Source organism: Calidris pugnax, unplaced genomic scaffold (genome assembly GCF_001431845.1).
Source record: "Calidris pugnax isolate Ruff unplaced genomic scaffold, ASM143184v1 scaffold18, whole genome shotgun sequence".
Lineage (NCBI taxonomy): Eukaryota > Metazoa > Chordata > Aves > Charadriiformes > Scolopacidae > Calidris > Calidris pugnax.
Window position 1 is genome coordinate 19,357,202 of NW_015090812.1, and position 17,018 is coordinate 19,374,219.

Here is a 17,018-nt window from a genome sequence, read left to right on the forward strand (position 1 = left end):
ACTTCTGTTACTTATTTCATTAGCAGGTGCAAAACCAAATGGTCTTATGCATTCATGCACAAATTAGGATACACAGGTAGATGATGCAAATTGAACATATCTCTTATGTTTTGTTTGAATTACTTCAAAAAAATCTCGATTAAATATCTCCATTCTTTTTGTTACAGCCTGGTGTATCACACATAGCAATCCTGTGGCAGACAGGCGTGAAAAATAGCATTATTAAATACTTCTTGTGTTTTTACAGTTGTATCAGCACTTTTGTAACTGAAACAGTGAGATATTCATAAGATGTAATGGACTTACAAATTATGTGGTGCCAATGCTTAGACTTGAAACATGGGCCATAAAATCTGGTAGTAAACACCTGAGAATACTGCTGGGAAGAGTTTCCTTCCTTTCTTGGAAACAGTTTATTCTCAGTGTCAGTACTACAAGGAAATTATAAAGAAAATTTATTTTCTTCCCACTGAAATCCTTGAAGATTGGACTTCAGTCCTGCCTCTTAGTTATTTTTGTGAATATCTGTACTAGGTATAATTTATTCTTAACCCATAGGAAGTATGCACTAACAATTTAGTATTTTTAAATTGTTTAAAAGCTCCAAAGGACTTTGTGGAAATCTTTTGTTAAATCCTTCAGGAAACAAATATTTTGAAAAACTTCTATGAATTCTCCAGGGCGTTTAATAATAGAGATCTTAGCTGTCTCTTGGAAGTGGGAGTAGGCAAAGCAGGCAAAAGAGGGCATGCTAGTCATGGTTATATCTATAAAAAGCAGTTTAAGAGACCAAGGTTTGTGTCTTAGTTCTTGAATAACAAAGGAGCTAAGCTAAATCTGCCGGCTCAACAACGAGGAAGCTTGTTTAAAACTTTTCTAGTCCAAAGCAGTGATGCAGCAGACATGGCTGTTAATGGATTGCTGTCATGTAACCAGATAATTTAAACTTCCATTAATAATTCAATATTTTAAAATGGAAATATTTGTGTCCTTTGTTGCACTGTTCTGCCAGTGTAGCTAGGTATTTTATTTTAATTTACTTTCTTCAAAATATATTAATGCAAAGAAAGCTCCATACCCTGGAGAAAAGCCAATATTTGTCAAACATGGCAACTACTAAAAAAAAGTTACTGTAAACTGTAAAACCATATTGTCTTTTTGTTCCACAGATGAGGAGACACTCCTGCTTCATTTTTTTGTTCTGTGCAATATTTTTGCCCAGAATCCTTGGTTTTCCACAGACAAATACCTCAATTGATTGTGATTCTCTGTTACCAAACTATGAAGCTGAACCACAGACATCTGTACCACCATATCTTATTGCTGTATCTTTTGATAACTTTGAGCCAGGAAATGAAATTCAAGGTAAATAATCTGAATGACATAAAATCTTGATCTGTGTCTCTCAGAAATACCAATCTTCACCAAAATTCCCATTTCCCTCTCAGTCTAGTTAAATTTATTTTTTAATTTCAATCTCATTTATCTATACCTGAGATATTAATATTTTGAAATGTTTTCTATATGTATGTATTTGTATTGCATTTGTATAACTGAAAATATATTCACTTTTTTTTTCTTTTGCCTATCTAATAAATATGCTTCATGCTCTAATTTTTGTGACAAAATTAAAATTAAATGGAACAGCTGAGTTAGACTAATAATTAGTTGCTCTTTGTAGTTTAGTTGCTCTTACAATAATTAGTTGCTCTTTGCTTTTGTATTTGAGTAACTGCTGTTGTATCAGGCTCTGTAATACAAAAGGATCCTACTCATTAGGTGTTCACATGTTGTCATCTTACAGGAAAATAAAAGTTCAGGATGCAGTATAAGACAACTCAAGAGTGAGACATTTTGAGTCATCCTTAGAGTTGCATCCCAGATTTTATCACATTGCAGGAGGTGGAGCTACTGTGGCTTAAGCCACCTTTTTATCTTCTTAATCCAAAATTGCTTTCTGGATGGAACACCTTGAAGGCCTCGTTTCTCGACACTGTGATGCCATCTCATGGTGCTGTCACACTTTAAGTAGCTTATTCTTATTAAATAGCTTATTATCACTTAAGCTAAGTTTACTTAGCTTAAGTGAATGCTTATTTTTCTAGCCATGTGCTAGAAGAAACATGGAGGTGGAAGTGAGTTGTAACCAACCACACGTGCCTTGCTGTATCTCTATAGCTGCCATTCTTGGAAAAACATGTGTGAATAACTCCTTCAAAGGGCCTGGGAAGGCTGCTTGATTACTGAGAGCTATTTAAAACAGCATTGCCAGCAAAATCGTGCATGGATTTAAGTGTATGCAGACTGTTGTGTGAGGTTATATGGGATTTACCATGACAAAAACATTGAATCCCAGATGTTATAACCTTGCCTTTTTTTTTTTTTTCCTTTTTTTCTAACCATATTTTTCTTGCTTTAGTACTAGTTTTCAAATTATAAGTATCCAGTACCTGATCTCAGGGAGCTGCTTTAGGTTGCCCTTCCATTGAGTACATTGCAGTTTCAGCTTTGGCATGCCATGTGCCAGCACTCTTAGAGTTGCATCTGTGACTTATTTCACACTGCATTCAAGTGTTGGATGTCATCCCTCCTGTGAAACCTGCAAAAAGTTAGTGAATTAGGACTGAAAGTTGATTACAAATTGGAAGGCTAATTATGCAGGTGTTTGGAAATGTTAAATTGTCAAGGTATGACTGGTTCTTTCATTGCCTTCTGTGTCATTTCCAGTTTAGCTTTCCTTATTTTTGAGGACTTCATATACCATTGGGCATAAGCCATTATTCTGATTTTATTTACAAAAGTGCCTAATATTGGCATTAGCAGAGAAAGTTTACAATAGATCGTAACAAAATTGATTATGCCTCTTGAAATTTAAGTTCAATTTGGATATACACAAAACTCGAAACTGCTCTCCTCCTTATTTTTCCGAGCTCCTTCAGTAACAGAACTTGAGTGAAATTGAGCAGTTTATAATTATTAATTTTTCATATTTAATATAGAACATGAGAGCCAAACTGTCTAGTTTCTGTTTTTCCAGTTGTAGCACATTAAAAAAAATGGTTCTGTAGTTCAGCCTCAGGCAGAAGAAGTCAGTCTTTTCTTTTGAAACACAGGTAAAAAGAAATGCAATTCTGTTTCTCCTGTAGCTATTTTGACTTCATAGGCCATTAGACAGAAAATAAATAACCTTTTGGTCAGCAGGGCCATTAGCCAATATTCTTGGGAATGCAAATGAGATTTTATAAGAAAGGGGTAGTCATTTGGTACAGCAGAATTACTTTAAAAATTGTCTATAAATTATGTATTTCCTGTTACTTTACACAGAATTGCTTCTCCAAATTTATTCCTTTTCCTTTATTTTCATTCTCTTGATAAGTAGTAAAAACTGTAATAAATTCCAACATTTAAAAATTTTAAAAGGTTTTAAGTAATTTCTCTACATGCAGTCTTGTGCTTTGGAGTGAGGGAAATTAGTTGTTAAACATTTAAGAGGTTTTAGTTGTGTATGAAACTTAAATTTCTCAACATGTCTGTTTTCACAGTGACTCTAGAAGCGCTTAAAGGTGTTGGTTTTAAAGGATTTAATCTACAAGCTCGAGAAATAGAAGGAGATGTTCCTGTTGGTACTTTTAAAATTACAGATCCAAACACTAAAGGCTTGGGATGTCATAATGTGACGGTATGTGTTCAGTCTTTGGAATACTTGCTTAAGCTTGGTTTCCTTTTAAATAGATGGCAAAGTTATTTCATCAGTAGAGTTTAAAAATTTAGACTTTCTCAAGAAATAAATGTGTCTTCTATATGTAATAGAAATCTAATGTAAAAGCTACCTGGCACTTTTTAGGAGGTTATCGGTGTGACCTGTTGTAGTAGAGACATTTCCCCTAATAATATAGGTGAAAGTCACATTTGCCTCATATATAATTATATGTATTTCTTTTTAATTGCAGAATTCAGCAGTAAGTCATGCAAATTCAGATGTGAAGCAGAAAGTTACAACAACATGGATCGCTCCACGTGATGTCAGAGATCTTCAATTTATGTAAAAAATTACTTTTTCTTTTTCTTGAAATTTTATTTATTTCTATGGATTATTGTGACATGGATCTGTGCTGCTGTTTCTGATGTTCTTGTCTTGCCACAACCATGGGTTTTTTTCATAGTTTGTCATAGCTTCCCACTGTGCCCATTAAATAACAAGATTTCCATTTCAAGATGTATTTATGAAATGTTAAACACTGTCCTACAGATGATAATATATGTAAATAATTCCATTAAGCACGGTGTTATCAATGGATCTTTGAATAACCAGTGTTTACACTTTGACCTCTTTAATTACAAGAGCAATAATACGAATGTAACTAGTTCCCTGAATAAGTGAAGCTCAGACTCTTGAATTATATTTTTTTTTATTTTGAGGAGCAGAAGTATAGTAGTTTGATGTAAATGCTTGTAAGATAAATTTAAAAATAAGTTTATGACCCATGAACTAACTGCTGAAAACATGAGAAGACAAATTTATCCTACGTTTAATGCTACTTCTGTTGCATATATAAAGATTGTAAAAATATCACCTGGTCTAACAAAATGCAATCTTGATGTAATTGGAAAATACCTAAGTATTTGATAGCTTGATACTGTTTGAAGTGTAGATTTATGATAGGGGCACCTTGGCCTTCCTTTACTAACTCTTGAGGAATACAAAAAGGAGCAAAAAGTTAAAAACACGATCACTTCTACGCATTAATGCCATGAAAATCAGATCACCATCACAGATATAGATTGTTGGAGAAGGAAAGAGGTATGGCAGTTTTTGTGGACATTTCAGCTGATACTCCCCACTGGAGTCATTGCTTCTTCAGATAGTGTCCATTCCACTTCTGCTCCTTTTCCTCATCTATTTCATTTATCTTCAAAATTATGTTTGATTATAAAACAGTAACTGGAAAAGTGTTCTGAAAAATTATGATGTTATTTTCAAAATTGTACTGTATATCCTTAAAATCCAAATAAAGTGGATTTTCTTGGGGGAGGGAGGGGGGAGAAGGAGAGTTTATTGGTATTTTATACTGAAATATTTTGATGGAAAAATAATTATTATTTGGTTTTCTTTCCAGTGCAACTGTTGTACAAGATCTAGAGAAATTTTGGGTTGGAATTCAAAGCAAAACTCTCACACCTACGCATTCTGAGTCAGTTAATGGGACAGGAAAAAGTAAAAGGAGGGTATGTTTTGAGTGCATTTTCATACTAGAAATTAGTACAGTAAATTAAAATATGTTAGACTTGATACAAGACATACATTTTGCCATGTATTTTTTAACTAAGATGGCCAAAATCATTTGATATTTTTAACACTATCGATTTAACTGCCTATCCTCTTACTAAACTAATGAAAAAATGAAATAAATATTATTTTCCTCCCACAGAAATAAGGAAACTAATAATCTAGTTATCAAAACAATCTATAGCATAAAGACAAATAAAAGAAAATTAGTCATAAGGAGAACTCTGCCGTACATCCGGTGTATTGTGCTGTTCTTAACTGCTTCCCCTGTTCCTGAGAACTACAGCTGTGTAGCACATTCTTAGAAATTATTTTGTTTATTTTGGGGGCAAGAATTATGCTTATATGAAACATCTTAAACATGATGGCATCTAAAGTAAAGAAAGGCTGTTCAAATCTACCCTATTGGTTCTTGACCATAGAAACACTGATTTACATCGCCTTGTGATCTAACCAAGAGTGAAGCCTTTTGTCTCTCACTTCACCAAATGTATTTCCTGTTTCCTATAATAAGCTGCTTTTTTTTTCCCCAGTAAAAAATTTGTAAATGTTTTCTCATTTTTTTTCACAGCTTATGATAGAAGTGGAATGTAGCAAGGTAAGAGCAATTTTTCTTCAATTTCCCAATTTTCAGTTACCTCAGTTTTAGAATTCCTCTCCTGCTGTTTGAATTGTTCCATAGTTGTAGCACAAAGATTATATTGTACCATTCAAATTACTTTCCTAGCTAGATCTCCTTTATGCTTACATTTTTGTATGCAGTTTTGAAGGTATTTTTATTTTAAATTAGTTAATGTCAGTTCTGAGATCAGATTGTTACAATGTATAAGGTATTGTAAGCAATGAGACACTTCTTCACTCAGACCATGGATGTGAATTCAGTTGGTTACTTGTTTAAAATAATTTGGTATTTATACACCAGCCAATAAACAGTAACCGGAATTTGTACTTTCTTACAGCGTGGAGGGACTTATACACCACAAGGCCGATGCATCATGGTAAATATTGTTTCTTCAGAGACACTGACAAACTGCTAATTGCCCAGATCTAGTCAAAAGCTGCTTCTTTAGTCACATCTTTATCCTTCTTGTCACTCTATTTATTTTTCTCTTTGACAATTCATCTTAGTTGATTAAAATCCCAAACTTTCTAAATGGTTGACAGCCTTGTTACGATTTCCTCCTGCAGATTCTCTCTAGCTGATCTGGAGTAACTTTCTAATAGAGGTTTTCTTTTTTCTGTCTTCATTTTTAGTCATAGTGTTTGCTTGGTTTTCAAAATCGCTTATTTCAACAGATCTGAAACATTGCCTTTTGCACATCATGATCTAGATATAAAATTTAACTATTTGATTATTTTTTTTCTGAAAATCACTTTCAACTCGAAGAAGCCTCTTTTTTTTCTTTCCTTCCTCACAGAAAATATGCCCTACATTTTGTAGTGTCTAGTGATTACATAGTCATATCAGTGAAAAGTTTTCATCAAATTTTAATGATCCTGACAGTGTAGGTCTCCTCAGTGATGGACATCAGGTGTATGGGGCCAGATAAAAAATGGTGCAAGCAGCAGAATTATGTCAATTTATACCAGCTGTTCTGGTATAGGTTTGATTATTTGGCTTTAAAGATCTCTGAAATAATTTTAATAATATCAGCTGGTGGAATGAAGAGACACACACTGTGTGTTCTTCCTTTTTCCACCAAGTAGATCTTTCTTTCCTGAAAAACTTATATATCAAAATCAATTTTCTACAAAATGCTAAATAGTATTTTGGTTTCTTTACAGGTTGGACCTTCTGGTTCCTCTCAGAGCAGCTCTTCAGGTAGTCAGGTAAGAGTCCTAACTTCCAGCATTTGTACATTTTCCTTTAGTGACCTTGAACAACTGAAGTTCTGTAACTACAGAGTACTGAGGTGATTCAAGACTGTACTGGAATTTCATCTCTGCTGGTTGATGCAGAATGCTGGAGCTATTCATCCAGTAAAGTGTATGTTCAGTACCTGGACTAGATTCAACTACCTACACTGTGTTGAACTCAACAGCTTGATGTCAGTATTCTTACCTACAAGATGTGTCACCACCTCTCCTTTCACACATTCAGCCTTTTTATCAAGCATTAACTTGACTCTTTTTAAGGAAAAAAGAGATTCCTTCCATCTTCCTAGAGGATTCATATCTGTGCGTGCACATGTGCAGCAAACACAGTCACAAATCATTTATTTTATAGCTTTAGAGACATCTGGCGAAATGGAAATGAGATATTAAATTATTTGAGGCATTTTTCTTATTTCTATTTATTTTAATAATTAAAATAAAAGGACTAATTATACTTGTGTTTCACTTTCTTCTCCAGAAAAATTTGCAAAATTTATCCAAACTTCACCAGATATGCATGCATCTATTAAAGCTCCAGAATATCTCTATCAGTTTTAACACTGGATTATATTTCAGTTGAAAATTTTGGCATTTCACTGTCTAGTTAGCCTTTTAAAACTTCTGGGGTATTTATGTCTGCATTCTCACTGATCGCTTTCACTTCTTTAATCACAGAAAAGTATACTTGGTTCTTAGTTAATTATCTCCACTATCATAATGTGCCTATTTGCACTTGAACTGTCAGATGCTTCCTGGTATGCCTCCAGTTTCTTGAACTGAGCTTCTCAAGGATATATTTCTTACTTCTTATTAGTGATTATATTTATTAGTGAATTATCTCGTAATATTCCATTGGTTCATTCTTCATTACTTGTAAGTGGAATTACCATACTCTTAGAAATACCAATTATTTTGTTGTCTACACCAAATACTGATTTTCTTCATTGTATTTCTTCACTGTATTATACATACTTTTTTCTAGGAGTTGAGTTTCTCTTATTGTTACATAACTACTTGAAGTTATTAATCTTTTCTAAAATACAGACCACTTAGTAAAAGAACTTGTGCATTTTGAAAGGTTACATGACCAATTACAATTATATGAAATCCCGATGATGATTAATGTGTTGTACTAAATTAGAATTGTTACACCCAGTTGCCAATGGACTGGTAATCCCTGTCCTTGCTTATCCCATATTTGCACATACACATTGTCAGTTGCACAGCTTTTCATGCCATAAACAGCAGGCCTTCTTTTTTTCCTTTTCTTTCTTTCTGCCCCTCCTCCCCCTTTTTTTTTTACATGGAAATAATTGACTTCTGTTTTTATTTCAGAGAGGAGGAGTAGTCTACACAATAAGCAGGAGTGGATGTGGTCCTGTAAGTGCTTTTCTTATGTTTACTTTTTTGTCCTCAATATAACTATATTTATAGTAACTCCTAGCCTTCAATTGCATCATTTATATGAGTGTTTATGTTGCAAATAGATAATAGTGATAATAATGAAGAGAGAGCTAAAAGATTAATTTTACAATTTATTCAATGGTATGAAGTAGTTGGCAAACATCTTAAAAAAGTTAAATAGAAACATAGATTATAGAATTGTGAAAAAAAGGACTGGAAGGGTTTATCTGTTGCACTTATATTGCACTCATAATACAAGTTGTCTATTCTCCCCTTCTACCCAAGACATGACTGGTGTGAATTTGTCTGCATGTTCTATGTTGTTCTTCCTCCCAGAAGTAATCACTCAGATATCTAAAATAACTAAGGCTACTTGAGTTTTTCTTTCTTTCAGGCAGCAGGGATAATTGTGACGTTATCAATCCTAGACAGGTTAAGCCAGTCATTCAGAAAGAGGTGAAAGATGCATGAGTGCTGTAATGTGGTGCTGAACAGAAGCATTTTTATCAAGATGCTGACTGATTGTATGGACTAAAATATTTTCAGACTTATGTCACGTGTAATTATTTTGATTCTCTTTCTGCAAGATAAGATTTTTATTTTTTAATGCAAAATTAATTTGTTCAAACATTTACTTAATATAAAAATGAGAAAAAACTTGAAAGGTAGATGGAATGGTCAAGCTTACTCATTCAGTGTCAATGACAGAGTTTTTGCTTGTTTTTCATAGGGTAGCAAGTAAACAAAAATAAGATAGTCTTGTAGTTCTCTTGCTAAGCACTATCAGTTGCCTCTTCAAACTAGAAAAATAGGGATGACTCAGCACCAACAAAGACAATGTTTCCAAAACCGTAAAACATTCATGTCATCAGCACTTGTAAAATGTAAAATTCAAAACAATGTGTATTGGATTTTTGGAAAGAAGAACAAAATTACAGTTTTGAGAGAGACTACTGATTGTATTAATAATAGTAAGTGAGATTTACTTTAAAATAGGAACTATTTATGCTGGTCCGTGATATTTTATATTTGGTTGATGGTAAATCCTAATTTTTACATGTATGGGTATGTACATATTACATACAAAAGATGTTTTAATTAAAAGCATTATGTTAAACCTTTATAATTTATTTCTATTAAAATAATATCTTCGCAGTCTCTGCTTTAATGCATTTCCTGAGTACCACTAGATAATCACTAATGTACAGGAGGCTAATGTGCCTGGCACTTACGGCCATACATGGGTGTTTACACAGTAATAGTGGGGAGTACAAGACTATATCATCTATTCTTTACGTGTTCTACATAAGGATAAGTCAGAATTGAGGGTGTCTGAAATATGTCTTTGTTCTTAAGCAATTACAGAAAAGAAATAACTGGTTTCATTTTTTTCTTAGGGAGGTGCTGCTGATGCATATAGCCAACACGCCTGCAGAGATGTAAGCTGGTTATATATGTATTTGCTGATTGTCTACTCCTATGCTTCTTAACTCATCTCCTTGTTGTAAATAGCATTTGATTCAATTCTGCAGAGGTATATTATTCTTCCCTACATATATTAAGGGGAACGGTGGGTGATAGTCTGAGGTATTATTCTGAGATTAAAAACCAAAATTAAAAGGCATTACATTGTCACTTCCTCAAAGTGTAATCACTTATCTTATAGTGGCTACTCATCACTTACTATAAATGCTTAATTTGTTAGCCTATTAAAATGTCAGAATTCTTACCGCATAATGCTTTTTATCTGTTAGAGTAATTGTCTTTTGATACTGCATATTGTGCAATATTATTTGGGTTGTTTTACAATCTTTGTGCGTTAAACCAATAATTCTTTAATTAGTAGAGAAAATTCTATTGTTATTTATTTAATTTTCACCTGAAAACAGATTTATTTTAAAATCTAACATATGTGCCATTTTTAAAATCATGAAAGCAAGTAAAAAAATCATGTGCTTAACTTTAAATACATCATTAGTTATATTAATTCCTACATATTAAACATATTTAGTGTTTGTTTAATATGTAAATGTAAACTGTATTTGTGATACAGCAACATTAATCTTATGACTATAGTAGAATGTTTGAAATTTTTTACTTCAGTTACCTTTAAGCAGCTTCAGTATATTTTAGTATTGCTGTAGATTTGTCTAGATGAAATCAGTTTGATTTGAAGTGTACATCCTCTAGGGAAAAAAGTGATGACTTCTAGATATAATTATTGTACAAATAAATACCTGATTTATATTTTGATTTCAGAGTGCATCCTCATCTGGTAGTGGTCTTACCTATGGTCAGGTAACTATGTGCTTTCCAAGATATTTTCAGTTTCCTATGCTATTCAGAAACTAAGCAGTTATGCCCAGATTTTATGAAACAATAATAAAATTCATGGAAGGGGATAAAGGAGGACTGTCTTCAAATGTTTAAATAATAATCCTATCTGGAAATAACTTCAGTGGATGAGTTATGTTTAGTGTATGTTGTAATATCAACTTTGTTAGAAGTTCTTCTGTTTTGCACAGAAACTAAATTATATTTATTCTGTAAATGAACACTAGTAACTTTTATTATGATTTTCCAAAATTCAGTGCTTTCTTTGATAGTTACTAAGAATTTAAAGTATTTTTTGTGGTTTTTGCCTATGCAATTGTACATATGGGTTGATGAAATGGAAAACATCACTGCACGTTATTTTATGCTTCATTTAAAACATTTCTATTCTTATGGTGCAGCCTATTTATTCGAGTTTATATTTCAACGGTAAGGTTTTTCATTTTGGGGGATGGGTCCTGGAGTATGGGTTGGTTTATTTTTTGATGAAATTAGAAGAGATTAATTATTCTTTTCTATCAACAGTTTCCTTTTATTATAGAAAATACCCAATTTGATGTTAGGTGAAACATTTGCAGCTTTTACACAGTGCAGTGTGAAACCAAGGGTTTGTAGAAAAAAAACAAAAAACAACAACCAGTTGATTTATTTCAGTTGTTTAATTATTAATTGCCGGTACACTAATATTTTTCTTCAGAATTTTGTTCTGTATGGCACTTTGGGGTAACAGCATTAGCTATAATGATCTTGTAGAAAATTGTGCTGTAGTTAATTTGTCATACATTTACCTAAGCAAAAAATGTATTCTGTATTCTTTACAGTCTGTCGCTTCAAGCAGTTCAGATTCCAGTAAGAAGGTAGGCACTCCTTTTCCTAAGAAAAAGTTCTTAGAGTTGTAACTTGGCATGATGCCTTTTATTTCAGTGGTATTACAGTTCCTTTTAGCAGTTAAGACTTTTTCAAAGTTTTAATCCGGATTGATTCATATGGTTTGAATCAGTTTGGTTCTTGGATGCCTTATACTAACTAGCTGTGCTATGGTGGCTTTTCTTGATAGATGACTTAACTGCGTATAAAATAAAATTTCATACATGTTTATGGGGACTTGTTTTTAAAAAGTTAAGATAGTGATTGTGATGTAATTAAGACTCTTAAGGATATAGATTATGTAATTATTTTTCAGATGGGGCTGGAGAATGAGTGTGACTCAAAGCAAGTGAAATCAATAGATTTAATTTGATTCATGATATTTACATATTCCTCTCAGTTCAGTCCCCAGGAAGCACAGGGCTAATACTATAGTGTGTTCCATAAACACACAGTGTACCTGTTTATGTCCTCAAAGATGGGTTTTTTTCATTTTAGTTTACCATTGTTTTAAGAATTCAAAACATACTGATAGATTATTCTTTTTAATAACTTAGTTTTAAAAACTTAATTCTTCTCCTTATTCTGCTTATTTCATACTAGAATTCTTTACTTCTTACTACTGATAGCACCAACTCTTCTTTTCCTTTTTACACCACTGGATAACAAAACTGTTTTCACTTTAAAAAAAAAAAAGTTAAAGGAAAAAAAAAAAGCTTTTAATAAAAGAACATTAAATCCTAAAACAAAAGATACTACTATTTCATTTGGCTTTTTTTTTTTAATAAGGAACTCAATATTAAGCCTTCTTTTAGCATAATACTGAATAAAGAGAAAAGAAATTGATTGTCCAGTTTGGGGTGGAAAATTGAAGATCAAAAAGGATACATAGTGTATGGCACAATACATGAAATCCTGCTTCTGCTGCTGTAGCAATAGAGTCATTGTGTGACTGGGAGCAAGTCTTTTATCTCCTTATAATCTTATGCAAATCATGTATACATATATATTAATTATTCTTTGCTTGGTAATGTGCATTAAAAATTTTTATAAAGATAGTTTCTTTATAAAAGTGATCATCCATAGCATTATTATCAGACTTTGTAAATTTAGAGAATTCAGTATTCTTCAATTTCCTAACATATACTATTATTTAAATAAATTCTATGATGAGTAAACAGCTTTCTCTGATTTCTCTATAGGTGGTGGTCATTGCCAACAGCAACCCTTTTCCACCTGTGGTAAGCAGTTTTTCTCTACAACACTCAGAATTTTGACTCAAAAAGCTTTCAAATATCTACATGCTTAATTTGTAAGAAAGACTCCTGGTGTATGGAGACAACTCTTTGGCAGGCAGGGTTTACCCTATGTGCATAATTATCTTGAGGGAAAGCCAGTAGTAAGATATGATTCCATGACTGCTGTTAGTATTTGCAGAGAGACTGGATTAGCTGCAGATTCCAGGCCTCTCAATGCATACAGCCTCTGTGTTCCTGAATAGTTCTGATTTTCTGTTTCTATTGCAATGTCCTTTTGTAAAGTCACTTCAACTTTCTTTTTTAAACTATTATCTTTCCACTTTGCTTGCTTGGCACTGACAGAGTCAGCCAAAAGTAAGTTTAGCTTTAAGGTGGTTAAAGTGAGTTTCTATGATGTAACATTTGATACATACGTTTTTCTGATGTCTAGTTTCTAATCAAACATATTGTTGTTGTTCTAACCTAAATGAAGATTAAGATGTGTTTGTTCTATGCTATCTTTTCCTTGCTTTCACATTTGGTTGTGTATTGCATCCAAAAGATAGGGCCCTTTTTCTGCTGCAATTTTCTGTTGGTGCAAAATAATTAAAGATTGTTTTGTTTTATTTGCAGCGTCATACCTACCCTCAGGTAAGCATACTTTTTTCTTATGATTTGTAGAATAGTAGTATAGTTCTGACAGGATCAAACCAGTTGCCTCAGGATGGTGTTTGCTACCCTTTCACATTTGTCCCTCATGTCCCAAAGTTCAGCAAACAAATAGCTGGATCGGGAATTGAATTTGTATGTGGTGGTGTATGTCCAGTGCAGGTGACAGTGGGACAGGCTGGAGGGATGATGATGTCTTAGCTTCAGTCACTGCACTTGGCAAAGCCAAGCTGACTGGTAGTACAAAAAGGGTATAGCCTGTGCTCTCCTGCTCTCCAGATAAGCTGTAATAGAAGCAAATGCAAGTGTAGGAAATTACTTAGTAGGGTCAGGCTGCCTCTTAAATCTTTCAGAGCTGAGAATAAACTGGTTTAGTCTAAGTGTTAAGAATTTGATATTCAGTACATTAGATGTATGACTTTTCCCTTTATTCTACCAAGCAATATAGTACAACTTCGTATTTTCTATTTAACTGCATTGCATTTATACAAGTCAAATTAAATGTTCTTGTGGTTTTTTGGTTTTGTTTTTTTTCAGAGTTTGGGAAGTTCTGCTACTAGGATCATAATACAGGTAGACATTCTTTCTCCATTATATTTGAGTTTTAATCAAAGCCCTGTCCCAGTAAACTAAATAATGATTCATCTCTTTGGGAATAAATAAGTATGGATAATTTATGGTTACCTTAGACATCCACAAACTACAGTGGTGGAGTAGAATGTTTCTAGGTTAGAGAAAAGTGGATATCCTACTTGGTTGCTGATTAAAGACCAATGAAGCAGTTTCCTACAGCCATAAAATATTAAAAACTCTGCTTCTTCCATACTGCTCTCAAAATTTGCAAAATTTAACCATCTCAACCTGCTCAGGAAGGTAGATGGAATTCTAGAACTTAAGCTTGAATGTTATTTGATATTAAATCAAATATGCAGAGTTCCATGTTCATTTAAACAGTCTGGTTTTTAATGGAAACAACTAGTGCAGCATTATATTTTTTAAAATCCTGCTTAGTTAGTGCTAAGGTGAACTTTTGTTTGCTGTTGTATTAGTAACATTGCTTCTTGATAATGAGGCACTTGGAAAGTTGATTACAATCCAGACTCATTAAGAGCATAGTTGTATTATGAATATCAGGCATATTTTTTCTGAATCCTTTGCAATTTTAACCTACCTACCACTCTTCACGGTGTAGGCTTTCCTTCCTTCACATGTTAGTCCTTCGACTGTTACAACAAATTCTCACTTTCATTGAAATATCAGTAGTAGGTCACCCCAGCTGAAATTTGTCTTTTGAAAATCATTGCTTTCAAAATGTATAGCATTAGATTCTTCCATAACTAGTGATGAATGCTGGCAGAGAAAGGAATTAGATTTCCATGTTATTTCAATTCTGAATTTAAATGTATAATGCTTTGATTACACAGGTTAAATATTTACAATGCATATATATTAAAAACTCAAACTGAAGACCATTTGATTGCTCTCATTATCCATGTACTGCATGGGAATAGAAAGATTTTCTGCAGTGACTTTTCCTTTGGTTAAATTCTAACTGTGGCTTTTCCAGTTCCTGTTTTGACAAAGCCTTTGTTGAAAGTTTGTTGTGCTCATTCATGAAAAAATCAATCATAATATGAACATAAATGGCTATGGGTTTAATGGCAATTCGCCTGATTCATTTGAAGGGCAGAATTATTTAAATTCAGTTGAAATATGACAATATGACACTATGATGTATTATATGATGAATTTTCATTAAGAAAATGACATCAAGATGTATAAATACTTTTAGCACCTTATTTATGAAGGGTCTTTATATACGGAAGTATTGAACATTGTAGCATGTAGAGATGGCATAAATAAGGAACAGGCATAAGGAACTCTTTCTGGCTTTCAAACTTTCTAGTTGATATAAGGAGAGAGTTACTTCTTGACATGTCCTAATATGTAAGCAATTCCTCTTAAAAATAAATGACTGGTTTTTTTGTTCCTGAGTAGGGTGGACAAAGACAGCAAGGCAGCAGCAGCAGTAGTACTTATGTTCAGGTAAGTGAACTTAAAAAGCACTAGAAATATTCCTGTCAACTTCGCTAAAAGAGGGCCAGCATAAATTAGAAATAAATGATTTCCTGCATTTTAAAATGTATCTCACTGAGTGCAGATATTTGTATTTCTCTGATTTTTGTTCATAAAATTGTCATCTGCTACTGGTGTTCAACCAGTCACACATGGAAATACAATTATAAGCATTCCAAACAAAAATAGTTGAAGCGAAATAACTGTATTCCACTCAATGTGCCCTCTAAAAGGTGCATAAAAGTTATGGTACTGAGAGGAAGTTATTCTAGGCTAAGTATCACACCATAAATCCATACTGGTAGATTCAGACCCCACATATATTTCCGGAAGTTGTGAAGAATAGTTGCTTACCCATATCAAGAACAATGGAGAATCATGACTGCAGACCTATGTGCAATGTCATACAGGAGATAAAGCTACTTGTGTGAAAAACAAGTGTGTGAATTTAACAAATGCTAACAAAGTATGTTGCAGAGTGAAAAGTGAGAATAGCCATAGTATGAACTCAAGTATGAAGGTTCTTCAGATTTCCTCCACTTTGGGGGCCAGCGGTGGAGCCAAATGTCTGTCAATATTCTCTGTACCACTACAGGCAACCAGGAAAATGTTTAACAAGGGTAGGTATGACTTCTAGAGACCAAAGCCACAGGGAGGTCAGCACACAACATCACGAATACTCAACATGCATGTGGTTGGCAGTCTGTTTCAATTCATGGCATTTGCTGAGGAGGGCAAACTGCTGCATAGATGGTAGCGTACTGCTCTGTCTCCTTAGGCTCAGGAAGAAGCTCTTCCTTCTGGGGAAACCTTTGTGCAGCTGTATTTCCATAAACATTATGCTCTTTATAGAAGTCTCTTTGTCAAGGTTCTAATGATCTTCTCTTCTTTCAAAGGGCTCCCAAGGCAGCCAGTCCTATGGCCAGGTGAGACTTTTCTGCTGAAATGTACTGAGCTTTTCTGTAGGAGCCTGCCTGGGAAAGGGACTTTGGCGTTTGGTTGGGTTTTTCCCCTTCTTGGTGTTGCTGAGTGGTCCTTGATTTTGGTTCATACCAGTGAATTACTATGAAGGAAAGAGAATATAGTACAGAGGAACTTTTAGTGGAAATGGGCTTTTCTGTCGCAGCTGTGCCAAAAGTACAGCTTTGTTTGAAAATGAGTTTTTGCCTTTCTTAAAGGGCTACCAGCCTCAAGGTGGCAGTTCCTATGGCCAGGTAAGCATCAGTCAGTACACATTGATTGAGAAAATGGAGTGCCATGGCACTGCC

General features: G+C 33.7%; 1 protein-coding gene across 1 annotated transcript in view; it reads left to right on the top strand.

Annotated features, from left to right (window-relative positions):
* Positions 1–17,018, top strand: part of LOC106886232 (hornerin-like) — an 84,006-nt gene that overhangs the window by 30,463 nt on the left and 36,525 nt on the right. The window contains exons 3-18 of the mRNA XM_014938964.1: positions 3,543–3,679; positions 3,951–4,042; positions 5,118–5,226; positions 5,859–5,885; positions 6,247–6,285; positions 7,073–7,117; positions 8,498–8,542; positions 9,964–10,005; positions 10,826–10,864; positions 11,722–11,757; positions 12,970–13,008; positions 13,639–13,656; positions 14,212–14,247; positions 15,673–15,720; positions 16,647–16,676; positions 16,929–16,964. Coding sequence (XP_014794450.1) covers positions 3,543–3,679; positions 3,951–4,042; positions 5,118–5,226; positions 5,859–5,885; positions 6,247–6,285; positions 7,073–7,117; positions 8,498–8,542; positions 9,964–10,005; positions 10,826–10,864; positions 11,722–11,757; positions 12,970–13,008; positions 13,639–13,656; positions 14,212–14,247; positions 15,673–15,720; positions 16,647–16,676; positions 16,929–16,964 — 818 coding nt within the window. The remainder of the gene's footprint in view (positions 1–3,542; positions 3,680–3,950; positions 4,043–5,117; positions 5,227–5,858; positions 5,886–6,246; positions 6,286–7,072; positions 7,118–8,497; positions 8,543–9,963; positions 10,006–10,825; positions 10,865–11,721; positions 11,758–12,969; positions 13,009–13,638; positions 13,657–14,211; positions 14,248–15,672; positions 15,721–16,646; positions 16,677–16,928; positions 16,965–17,018) is intronic.